Source organism: Myotis daubentonii, chromosome 1, assembly GCF_963259705.1.
Source record: "Myotis daubentonii chromosome 1, mMyoDau2.1, whole genome shotgun sequence".
Lineage (NCBI taxonomy): Eukaryota > Metazoa > Chordata > Mammalia > Chiroptera > Vespertilionidae > Myotis > Myotis daubentonii.
Genome location: NC_081840.1, coordinates 211,823,691 through 211,836,935, shown reverse-complemented (window position 1 = coordinate 211,836,935; position 13,245 = coordinate 211,823,691). Strand labels below are relative to the sequence as shown.

At 37.3% G+C, this 13,245-nt stretch overlaps 1 protein-coding gene across 7 annotated transcripts in view; it reads right to left on the bottom strand.

Annotated features, from left to right (window-relative positions):
* Positions 1-13,245, bottom strand: part of ARAP2 (ArfGAP with RhoGAP domain, ankyrin repeat and PH domain 2) — a 159,617-nt gene that overhangs the window by 88,799 nt on the left and 57,573 nt on the right. For all 7 annotated transcript variants that reach the window (XR_009449802.1, XR_009449801.1, XM_059673672.1 and 4 more), the window contains exon 9: positions 11,374-11,552. Coding sequence is in view for 5 of the 7 variants with exons in the window: in XM_059673672.1 (XP_059529655.1) it covers positions 11,374-11,552 (179 nt within the window). In the remaining 2 variants the exon portion in view is untranslated. The remainder of the gene's footprint in view (positions 1-11,373; positions 11,553-13,245) is intronic.

The window sequence follows — 13,245 nt, the reverse complement described above, 5'->3', positions numbered from 1 at the left end:
TGGTATGTCTCACCAGGATTAGAAATTGTTCAAAAAGCTACACAAGTCTGCATTTTAAATACACTGAAGGTTGCAATATATTGTCTAGTCAGAAGGGCTTGGGAATTTATCAAATAAATAAGCTCAACACGTTAAAAATATAATTAATCTGTACCTCGAGAAAATAAAGTATCTATGTGAACAGATGCAGAATAGCTGTGAATTGAATTCCTAAATTAAATTATGGCTGGGAAAAGGAGCCATGATAAAGGCAGGCTGCAAAAAAACACCGGCTCACTTCCGATAAGGGCACTTCCGGCAGAGACTGTGAGAGTAATAATGCGTGGGCCTTCTTCCCTTTGTCCCTCCTGCTGCAGGGGTCAGAAGTAAAAGCATTCTTTTCCCATTTTGCTTGCAGGTGGGAGGGGCCATATCTCACAATAAAATATACATAATTCCTGGCTTGGGGCAGGAAGGTGGAGGGAAAGCTTGCCTTTCCATCTTCCTGGGAAATAACATGCGGATGCCCAGAAGCCACTTTAGCCTGAGCCCGAGGACCCATTCCTGGAGCTAAGGAGTCAGAGTGAGTTAACAAACAGAAAGAACCCTGTTCCCTGGTAGCCTCCGCTCTCCACCGCCTCCACCAAGAGATTTGTTAAAACAAATAAATCCCTGCGACTGGGTTGTCCTTCAGGAGTTTGATACGAATGCATTCCTGACATAAAATAAGTGAAATAAAATAACAGATCTTCCCTCCGCTTGCAAAGGTATCCAGGCTTTCCATCACAAATTGCAGAAAGTCTCATTTTTAAAAAATTGTCTTTATTGTTGAATGTATTACAGATTTCCCCCTTTTTCCCCCATTGACTCCCTTCACCCTTGTCATGCCCCCTCCCCTGGCCTTCACCCCACTATTGTCTGTCCATGAGTTATGGCTATATGCATGTAAGTTCTTTGGCTTATGTTTTTTAACTTAAAAAGTTTTTAGTCAGGATAAGAAAATGACTCATAAAATAAATCATCAATTAAAACTTTTCTTTTTTCTGATGAAAGAACAAATGGTTCCTTTTGCTAGGAGAAACAAGCTAAAAATTGAGTTGATAATATCAAAGATGTAGAGATATGCCAAGTGTTGTAAAACAATTAGAAGAATGTGGTATACTTCTACTTTTTATAATAAGCCCACTTAACAAAAATTAGTGTTGAACGTGACCTATATAGACAGAGAAAGGGGATCGAACTTTTGCAACTTGCTCCATATCAATGTTTCAACATATTGGTTCAGTGCTATACTTACTAATTAAATGAAAAGCAAATTCTCAATTATCCACAGCAAGGGACCGGCTGGGATAATGCAACTGTTTGAGAAACCCCATTGCATGAGATTGGAAACTCAGCTCTCTTTTAAAAATGAGGAAATAAAGTAGGGGCAGTAAGAAGAGAAGATATTTTTGTAAAGGGTTTATGATGGCTCAGCTTGATACAGGGATAACTCTAGAATACAATCGTTAACGTGCATGTCCTTCCAACAGTTGTGAGTAATGAAGCATTTGACAAGAGCTGGCTATCAGATCACTGCACGTTGTGTTTTCTGAGGGGGGGTCTGGCCTGCAGGCACCGTGGGTTACTAAGGGCAGAGTGCACACTCAGCCATCAGACCAGCAGATGGGAAGACTGACAACCTTTATGGAAATGGATGGGCCTCTTCAAGGCTCCAGCCTGAATAGATGCCCTTCCTTTCTACAAGCAAGTCATGACATGTCTACTCACAGTGCTGAAAGTTCTGTTAAAAACAAAATACGTAAGGATCGGCTCAAGGCCCCAAACTTCTGAGCAAGTCAAAGATGATTTTTTTAGCCTGGAAAAAAATTTACAACCCATTTATCAGCCGCTGGCTACGGCCACATGGTTTGGAGTAATTAGAGGACCCACTGAACTCGCCAGCACAAATGGACTGTGAAATGTACCGCAGAGGAACAAGATAAATGTCAGTGCTCTCGAGAGCTGTTAAATAAGAAACAACTGCGTTTCTCATTAAAAATATCTGTGGTGACATTAAGCCATCTTTTCAGACAGTATTTAGAACATATTTAGAATAGATCTCATTCCTTGATGCTCATCGAAGTTAACCGTGTAGAAGTCTCCCTCCCACCTGAGATTCTGATTACATGAGTCGGAAAGCAGAGCCTGAGAATCTTCCATTAAAAAGACAAAGAAAATTCCAGACTGGTGTGGCTCAGTGGTTAAGCATTAGCCAATGAACCAGGAGGTCATGGTTCGATTCCTGGTCAGGGCACATGCCTGGGTTGCAGGCTGGATCCCCAGTGTGGGGTGGCAGCAGATGAATGATTCTCCCTCATCATTGATGTTTCTATCTCTCTCCCTCTCCCTTCCTCTCTGAAATCAATTAAAAAAATATATTTAAAAAATAATAATTTTTAAAAAGCAAAGCAAAACTACAAGCCTGTGATTTTCACGTTGCCAATACTAAGAAACACTGAAAGAGAGAGCAGAACCAGTGGTGGAATCAAGACAGTATGAGTCTGCAATGTTTACATATCAGGATATAAACACTTTTCTTTCTGTAAAGCAAAAAAGCACAAGATCAAATCATACAAAAATCATTAGAAATCATTAGGATGAATGGGTAAAAAGAGGCTGGTCAGAACTCAGTGACACATTGGGTTTTATCAAGCACCTATTTGTCCTGGGTGCCAACCCCTGTGCTAGTATCTAGAGGCTTGAAAGCATCAGTCTTCATTGAGCATTGGCAGAGCACTCCATCACTGGTTTCGTAGCTATGTGTGTGTAGTGCTCTAAAGCTGACAGACAGCTGTGAACTCTCATTTGCTTTCTTGAAGATTCTGTGAAGAAGGCAGAGCAGATATACCCTTTTGTAAAATGGGAAAACGTGTCCTGGCAAAACAGCGTGTATGAAGGACTTAGCAAGTGCCCGGAAGTGTGCTAAGTCCTGGGTCAGCCCCAAAGCCTAAGACAGGGTGCCCGCCTTGGAGAAGATTCGGTCTAAGGCGAGAATGAGGGGGAATGCAATAAGGCACTGAAAGAAAAGTGCATAGAAGCCTGTAGGCGAAGCACCGAATCCAGCCCAGAGAGGAGAGAGCTGTGTCCATAGGAGGCTTTCCAGAGGCAGTGACACTTGACTGGACAAATGACAAAACCCAGACCAGCTTGATACGCGATACCTCTCTTGCTTCATGAAGTTCACTCATTTGTAAAATGGAGATAACAGTAGTAGCTATTGCATCGCTGTGGGGAGCATTAAATTCATACAATTAAAAATGCTTAGCAGAATAAGCACCTGGTACGCAGTAGGTGCTACCCAGTTCTACTGAGCAAGTGTTATTTTCTACCTGCTTAAATTTAAATCCAATTGGAGATATTACCTATTAAAAAGCTAATTACCAGGGAATACATGCATAGAAACAACAAGCATATATACCTTTTTCAAATGGGATGGAATGTGAATGTTAGACATTCAAGAAAATTTAAAATAAATTACCCACTAACTGCAATCTGATTGTCAGCACTATTCTCGTTTTGAAAAATAGACACAAGTCAGGAATAAGCCAAACTTCCAACCCTTAAAATGCCATAAACTGGACTGAAACAAAAAAATACACACCAAAAAACCACAGTACCATAAAAATGAAATGCCTAGAATATTATTTTAGAAAACATAAAGCTAAACACAGATTGTGGAATAGAGAATATTTTACATTTAATCTGCTGTCAGAGAATGCGGACTCTCAGAAAGCACGAATCCCCCACCGGGACAGCTGTAACCACGGCTGAGGTTGGCAGTGCAGGCCTGGATGACTGCAAAAGTGGTGATGACCAGGAGGCACTGGGGGCCAGGCCTCGGGGACAACCTTGGCTGAGCCACTCACTAGCTGTATGACTAGCTGCTGGCGAGTCATTTAGTTTATCTAGACCTCAACGTTCTCATGTATGAAAATACAGCAATATCTACCTTATATGCATTATTATAAAAACTGATGAATATAAAACCGAGTACATCCAGACAATCCTTGCATTTGAGGGTTCCAAAGCCAGAATTTGTCTTCAATAAAAACATTTCCATTTTATTTAGAATGACTGAAAGTAGTCACACCAATGACTCCATATTAAACATCCAGATTAGAATTAATGGTTAAGTATTTACCGAGATACTGGGTTATTTGTACAAATTTGAAACAACGAAATCTGGTTGAAACTACATTTTAAAACTATACAGTGAAAACTGCAAAATAAAAGTTTGATTTCTAAACAGAAAAAAAGAAGAAGAAGAGTCTATTAACCCCAAATATGCTGAAATCTCAGAGCCTATTTTGGGAAATACTGGATGCCAGGTCTCCATGCCAGGCATTTAAGAACTCAATGCTTAGACATTTGTCGCAAACAGATGTGGCATTGTATGACATTGGCACCAGGCTTCCTGGGAAACACCAGATGCACAGTTTGGCCAGAGACAGAACCCAGAGAATCAGAGGCCACCACCTACTTCCTGCTGCTTCTTTCTGCACCACACAACCCGTAGCCCTATGAGATCTATTTAAATTCTATCAGAGTTCCAGGCCCACGCCAGACACCAGGGAACATTATGCTAGGGGGCGGGGGGAGTAAGCCTCTTTTTATACCCTGATTTGAGAATGTTTAATCAAGTAAATTTATGTAGTTAAAACCTCAATGCCACAATTATCACTAAATGGATACGCAAACCCACCAAGCAAGACATCTGGCTGTTATGATTCCGCTAATATTAACATGATATTCAAAAATACTCATTAGAAAAAGATGGCAGATTGGCTTTCAGGACAACATAACAAATGGAAACCAAAGCCCAATTTGTCTTACATTCATGGGCAGAAATTCCGTTCAACATCCATATTATTTCAAGATAAATAAATTTATAAAAAACAATTATTTTTCCAGAATACAGAAAATCTATAGGCTTTGAACTAATACAAAAATAATTTAATTACATAAAATTTCTATACAACAAATAACTGAAAAATGAAAGTGAACAATAGCTCAGAAAAGTAGTTGTAGAAAATATGAGGACTGATATATGAACAGGTTAAAGACATTCTAAGAAGAGACAAAATCCCAATAAATAAGTAAAGAAAATACAAAGACAATTCATAGAGAAAAATTTTAAAAGAAAAATATTTTAAAAGATAAACTCTCTCATCAAGAAAATAGCTGTAAATGACCATTAATTCAACAGGTTCATTCTACAAAATGTTTGCTAACTGTTGGCTACCTGCGTGAAACTCCTGAGGACACAGCAGTGAATAAAGTAAATACTTATTCCATTAATTGGGGAATACAAAAATAACATAACGCTTTTAAGGTTAAAATGAAACTGATACCTATTCACATGGCTAAGAGCATTTTAAATATAAACAATTATTTAGAAAAAGGTCATAAATATTCTTGCCAAAAAGTAATCAAACAGGAAAAGATTATATACAAAAGGCTCCAGAAATCTTATTAACTTATCACAATGTAATAAACAGGAGGGATATTTTGGGTTCCCACTGGACCCCTAGTGCCTAGAGCAGTCCCCCCAAATGAGAATGTGCCCAATAAAAATTTGTAAAATAGATGAAAAAATACAGAAGTAGAGTGAACTGTAGTATAATCTACACAAACTCAATTACAAAACTCATTTTATACAAAGTTGAAGAAACAATGGAGAAAAACTATCATAATTATACTACATTACAGGCACATAAAACATAAGCCAAGACAAGAAACAGAACGAAATTTGCAAAAATTAAACACTTTGGAGGGTAGTGCTGTGAGATGGTGCTAAATATTTAACGGGTTGATATTTAAGTTCTGTGATGATAGCACCATAGTGTTTTGCAAATGAGTAAATAGGTAAATCATTTTATACTACGGAAAACAGTATAGAGATTCCAAAATAAATTAAAAATAGAACTACTGTGAGAAACAGCAATTCTACTGCTGGGTCTGTATCTGAAGAAAATGAAAACAATAATTCAAAAAGATATGTGCATCCCTATGCTCACTGCAACATTGTTTACCAAAGTCAAGATATGGAAGCAACCTAGGTATCCATCGATAGATGAATGGATAAAGAAGTGGTGCATGTGTACAGTGGAATATTACTCAGTCATAAAAAAATGAAATCTTGCCATTCGTGACAACATGAATTGACCTAGAGAGTATAATTTGAACAGAAAAAGACAAATATGATTTCACTTATATGTGGAATCTAAAATAAAATAAAACAAAACAAAAACCAGAAACAGAAGAGAAACAAATTAATAGATTCAAAGAACAAACTGATGCTTGACAGAGGGGAGGAAACGGGTAGAAAAGGGGATGGGGATTAAGAAGCACAAAACTTCCAGTTAAAAAATAAATCACAAGGATGTAATGTACAGCATAGGGAATATTGTAATAACTAAAGGTGGCAGATGGTTACTAGACTTATTATAGTGATCACATAGTAAGGTATATAAATGAGGAATTTCTATGCTGTACACCTGAAACTAATATAGTGTATCAATTTTAATGAAAAATAAATTTAAAAAAATAATCTTAGTGTCAGTTTCTACTTTGCTATCTTACTCTCTAACAAATGTTTTGATATCTCCTATTGGTTCTTTTCTACTTTTTACAGTGTATCTGGAAAAAACAAACAACTAACATTCCCTAAGGCATTTCTCCTACTTAGCCAAGATCAACTTCAAGTTTCAGTTCCTACAATCTGCTAATTATTGAAAGGGAAAGAAAAAGATGAAAAAAGTAAATGTTGGAACTGTCCATCTGAGAAAAAGAAAAATCCATGCTGATTCCACAGAGTTTAGACTTGTCAGTGAAACATCGAAGAGAATGTGAAGACTGGCATCTCTTGCTATTATAATGCCACTTCTCTTAAAAGAGTAGAGATTTTTCCCCGTGGCTTGGCTCGTTTGGAGCAACTTCCAGTGCACTGAAGGGTCTCTTGATTCCCAGTCAGTGAACATACCCAGGTTGCAGGTTTGATCCCCAGTTGAGGGGCATACAGGAGGCAACTGTGCAATGTTTCGCCCTCACATAGATGTTTCTCTCTCTCTCCCTATTCCTTCCTCTAGGTCTGAAGTCAATGGGGGGACGGGGGGGGGGGGAATTTCTATTTAAACTTAGAAAATCTAAATTCTTGATTCAGTATAAGGGACAGATCCAGAAAAAGTAAAAGAATTACTAAAAATATATTTGTAGGGATGCTTCACATGGAATCTTAGGGACACCTATTGGAAGTAGAGAAACAACTTTAGAAAAGATTAGCAATAATCAACAAAATTAGAGTAAATTCCCAGACATACACAGAGTTACAGGAACATATGGGATATAACAGTTTTAAATTGTTTTTCAAACACCTTCTTTTATGCTGACTTTGCAAATGGAGTTTTAATTTCTCCAACAGAGCATTCTCCTGTTAATAAAAGTCTATGTGAAGAAACTAATAATAGGATTTTAACCTGAAAAAATGAAAATTTATATAACATTATTGGCATTTAAAAAACAAACAAACAAAAAACCCAGTAGCTATAGTTTAGAACCATATATAATTTATTAGCAACAGTTCTTCAAACTTTTAAAAACATATTATTACCACTAAGAATGATTTTGGTAAATTTCCACTTAAATGTTGCACATTTCAAAATGTTCAATCAAGAAAATGATATGCTTACAAATGCAACAATCACAAAAAGAGGTTTAGCAAACCCAAGTTAATGAATGATGAACTAAAGAACCACTCAAAGTTCTGGAAGGCTGTTTTTACACATTTTTCCCACTCCAGCAATATCTTGTTCACTTAACCTGGATGCTTCTAGTTCTGTAGAAGAGAGAGCTTAGAGCAGTGTTTTCCTGGGTGTGGTCTTGGATCACCAGTCACTGACTCACCTAGGATACTTTCTACAAACACAGATTCCGACACAACATCTCCAGAAACCCTAAGTCAATGGCTCTAATGAGTCCAGATAGTTGAATTTTAATAATGGCCTTGGAGACAGTAATCTATCTCTCTTCTTCACATGATGCCATTTAAATCTAAGGAGATTAACTTAATTACCTGAGCCAATTAACAGCAGATGAAGAATGCAAACCCAGAACTGGCACCGCCCAGTCCAGTCTTCTTTGTTCTAACTGCGCTCCCAAGCTTCTTTTGTAATAGCCCATCCACAGATGCTGCAACAGCTACCCTCCCACCTCTATCCTCCATTTACTCTCTCTAGTCATCTCCAAAGTACATTAGTAAGACTGTACAAATAGAGAAAAGGAAAGTGAAAATTGTTCATGTTAGGGTGGTGTAAGTCAATGTTCTTTATTTTTTTATTCTAGTCAAACTGTAAGATATGTGGGCAATAAATTCACTGTCTTAAATTTTTTAAATGAAAATAATTAAGCTTGGATACATGGATCTAAATGAGAGCCGACACAAATGAAAATACAGAATCAACACTCCTTACATTTTTATGATGAGTTTTTTCCATCATCTTTTAAAAAAACCCACAAGATTCCTTTGTATAGTGTGTATATAAAACTTTTAGAAGTTACATCAAACTATTTTATTATCTTTTAGTACTTTTCCTAAAACACTAGCTTAAAGCCCTGCTCATTCAGAAGAAAGATGCCTTATTTAGCATGTCACCCAAATTCTTCACACAATTTGCTAAACCATGTGAGCAAACCAATGGGCAACTCTCCCCTGGGGGAATGGCATGCCCTACGGTGTAAAAATAAATACAATTGGAAAAGTATGTCAGGGCCTAAACATAGAGGGCCATCCTTAATTTATCCAGCCAGTCTTTAGCCAACTAGTTCTTTAGACTAAGTCCCTTAAGACCTGGCTCTATGCAACATGATGAATCTGATATAATTTTTTTAAAAGAGCACACGTACGAACAGTAATATGCACTTTGCAAGGGTGTGTGTCTATGTGTGTGTGTGTAACATTCACATATGTTAATGCATTAAAAAGGACTTGAAATATACATCCATCAAAAATAGGTTTATTGTCCTGCCAGTGTAGCTCAGTTGGTTGAGCATCGCCCCATGCACCAAGAACTCACCAGTTCGATTCCGGGTCAGGACACATGTCCAAGTTGTGGGCTCAATCTCTGCAGGAGGCAGCCAATCAATGTTTCTCTCTCATTGATGTCTCTCTCTCTCTCTCTCTCTCTCTCTCTCTCTCTCTCTCTCTCTCTCTTTTTCTCCCCCCCTTCTTCTCTCTCTAAAAATCAATAACATATGTTTTAAAAAAGAGGTTTATTTCTCAAAAGATGAGGAGGGGTCCAGTATTAATGCTTTAAATTTACGGAGAATATACTCATTATTTGTGTACATGGAAGTGTTCTAATTCTCGGACTTCATTAGATGCCCATTTCTGCACCTCCCTGTAACTTCTACACAAGCCTGACAGAGCACTGACCTCACCATCTATCATGGACACTGGTCTTCTCTGACTTTTCCTCCTGGAAGGCTTGTGTCCTCCAGTCAGCGCATCATTTTTCGAGTGCCTGGCATGGTATAATGCTTACTGAATGCACACTGTGAACCTTCCAGGCAACTAAATTATTCAAGGAAAGAATCTCCGTCTATTTCTAAAAGGTCACAGGCCACAAATTTTCTTTTCAACATACAGTTTAAAAAGATAGTTTGCTATAGCGGCTAAGAAGCTAGACTTAGAGTTACAAAGTTCTGGTTTTAAATTAAACTCTGCATAATGAATTGAAATCCTTACCAAGTTACTTAATCCTCATTTTCCTCAGCTATAAAACATGAATAATAATATCTTCCTCCCATATTTGTGGGTAAGATTAAAGGGAATATTCATAAATTAATTAGCACAGTAGCTGGTACTCAACAAATGGTAGTCATTATTATCCCTTTTTTATACTCAAATGCTAATGTTAAAGCAAAAATTTCAGATATTTCTTGTTAATCAGAAAATATCAGTAAAACCTTAAAAGCATTGTACTTTACTTCTAGAGAATAACAAACTCAGGCATTCTAATGAATGTAAGCAATTAAACTAATAATTTGAAGCCCATCAGGTCTGTGCAACTAACAGATGAATACCTCAATGATTTTGTGGTACTCATTTAACAAAGAAACTTCCATACTGATATATGCAAATTATGCATTTTTAACCACCATTCCAATAAGAAAAGTTTTAATCATCTTACTTCACAAACGGAAAATGTTCATATTGAGTTCATACAAATTATTAAGCTGCACATCACTATTCTTGAGAAATAGGCTAACTATCCAAGTTATTAATATGCCAACAGTGTTCAACCGATGCTGTCCACAGTTAATTGGCTAAGAAATCTTATCCCAAAAAATGTAATGAGTAAGTTTGCACTGAAGTTCCAGAGAATGCCTTGGATAAAGATCTAGAGTTCATGTGTTTTGAAACTATTTGTTTTGAGTTGATTTCACTCTTTTTGTTATGAAAACAGTCAGCATTCATAGTTCACAACATCATAACCCATTATACTGTATCATACAATGAGTACATTTTAGATCAGCTATCCAAAACATACCGTTTAATTCCACAAATAATTACTAAGCATTTAATATATTCTAAGCTGAAAGATTAAGTAAGAATTCCCAAAAAGGGATAAGGAATTTTCTTATACATATTAAAAACAAGATATGTTAGAGAAAGGGAAGTCTACAGAGTCAAATGAAGTTCATAAAATTTATTACAACTTTATTTTAACATCAGTCTCTCATAACACTGAAAGTTTCTATTGAGTCCTTCCATATTAACCAAATTCAATAACAAGTTAAGCCCATTATATATACATATATATATATATATGATATGTGTGTATTTATGTGCATATGTGTGAATGCGTGTATATCAATCATTTGTCTCTAGTAAATTATTTACTCTGCTAGCAACTTATCTGCTCAAAACAAAAGCCAAAATGCTGTAAAGTCAAGAAAATACGTGCTTACTCTATAATTTTGTCACAAAAACAAAAGAAACACAACAGGTGCCTATTTCATCAACAGCTGTAATGTGTAATTTGTTCTTAATTACTTTCTCATGTAGTTTTATAATGTTACTTCAGCTAAGGAATACTTTTAAAAAATTATTTTCAATGATTCTATTCCTCAGTCCCTTAGAAAGGTGATGTCTAGTCTCAAATCTAATATAGATGACATTTTGTGCTGCTAAATGAACTGAGAAAATTCAACAAAACAACTCTCCTTTGTTATATTTAGTGGAATACTCAAGGCATAAGCAAGGCTGTAAGTAAAAACACTAATAAGCCCAACAGAGCACAGCTGCTAATGTAATCAGGGACTGCAATTTGCAATTGCTGTAACATAGCTTACCTGTTCGTTTTTGCAGAGCCACACGCTGTTTCCACTTAACACAGTAAAAATTTTGGCTTTATACCCTCTCAATTCAAGATATCCACATTTCTCAGGTGCAGCAACTGCTTGAGACTGCGAGGAGGGGGACTGCGATTTCAGTGCATTCAGTAGTATGCTGACCCAGTCATTTCTCTCCTCTGGAAATAAAGATGGGAACAAAATACATGTATCCATACTTACATACATAATACACACATAGGAACAGGGACCGGGAATCTACTCTCTCTACAACAGATAATGCAAAGATTCTTTCCCACAAGTACACTGTGCATGCTGTTGCAGGCAGGGCCAATACTCAATTCTGTAAGGAAAAGCAAATAACAAACACTACTCAGTTGTCCTACACCCAGTGACACCGGCTCCGTCTTGGAGCTTGTCAGAAATGCACAATCTCAGACCCACCCCCAGACAGGATGAATAAGAATCTTCCTTTTAGCCGGGCTGGCGTGGCTCAGTGGTTGAGCATCGACCTATGAAACAGAAGGTCACGGTTCAATTCCCAGTCAGGGCACATGCCCAGGTTGTGGGCTCGATCCCCAGTGTGGGAGCTTTCAGGAGGCAGCCGATCAATGATTCTCTCTCATCATTGATGTTTCTATCTCTCTCCCCTCTCCCTTCCTCTCTGAAATCAATAAAAATATATTTATTAAAAAAGTAATAATCTTCCTTCTAACAAGGTCCCCAGGTGACCGGTATCCATGTTCATGTTTAAGAAGCACTCTTTTAGATTATTTGTGAGATTGATTTTTTCTTTTAATAGATTTTAGAGCATCTTTTCTTCTTCTTGAATAATTTCACCTGCATCCGCTGCTACAGGTCTTTCCAATAACAAATATTTATTGAGTGTCTATGCACCATTCCCTCTGAGAACATGCTCTGACCTAGCTATGGCCCTGCTCAAAGTAGAATATTTCAGATGGGAGAAAGACAAAAAGGGGGATGAGAGAGGAGAGGAGAGGAAACAAATTGCCACTTGTAATTGTGCTAGAATGTAAGTAAAAGTTAACAGGAATTCCCTCAAACCTCAAATCAGTTCTTGAGGTGTTCAGGAATGCCAGCTATGGTATACTACTCACAAAAGGAAATTATTCAAAAACTCAGTGGGAAGAGACTTAATATTCTCCAGACGACCAGACTGAGTAGTCAGCATAAATATTAACAACAAAGAATGTATTACACGAGGTCAGTGGTCGGCAAACTCTTTAGTCAACAGAGCCAACTATCAACAGTACAACGATTGAAATTTCTTTGGAGAGCCAAATTTTTTAAACTTTAACTATATAGGTAGGTACATTGTTATTAACTTAATTAGGATACTCCTAAGGCTTAGGAAGAGCTACACTCAAGGGGCCAAAGAGCTGCATGTGGCTCATGAGCCGCCGTTTGCTGACCACTGCACTAGGTTATTACTATGCAAGGGCTGTGTGACAGATTAATAATGGAATCTAATCAAGTTTAATTGACCCTTACTTTTGATATAATCTGATATGATAATACAACATTTTTTAAAAACCCTCAAAGTAGCCCATGATCAATTTTAGGGAAGGAAGTATTGCACACAGGGTGTGTTCTTGAAGTCAATAACCTACCATTCATACAAATATTTACTTAGTCCCAGCAGTCCAAGACCTATTCTGCACACCAGGAATGGAAGACGGAACAAGACAGACATGGCCTTACTCTGCTGGAGTTCACACTCTGTGCAAAAAGGAAGGCGATAAAATATAGACAAGTCTGTTACACAGTGAGGAGTGCAACAGGATAAAATAAAGAATGAGATGAGGGATACAGGGAAGTGCTATTTTGTATAGACTAATAGAAAAAGCCTCA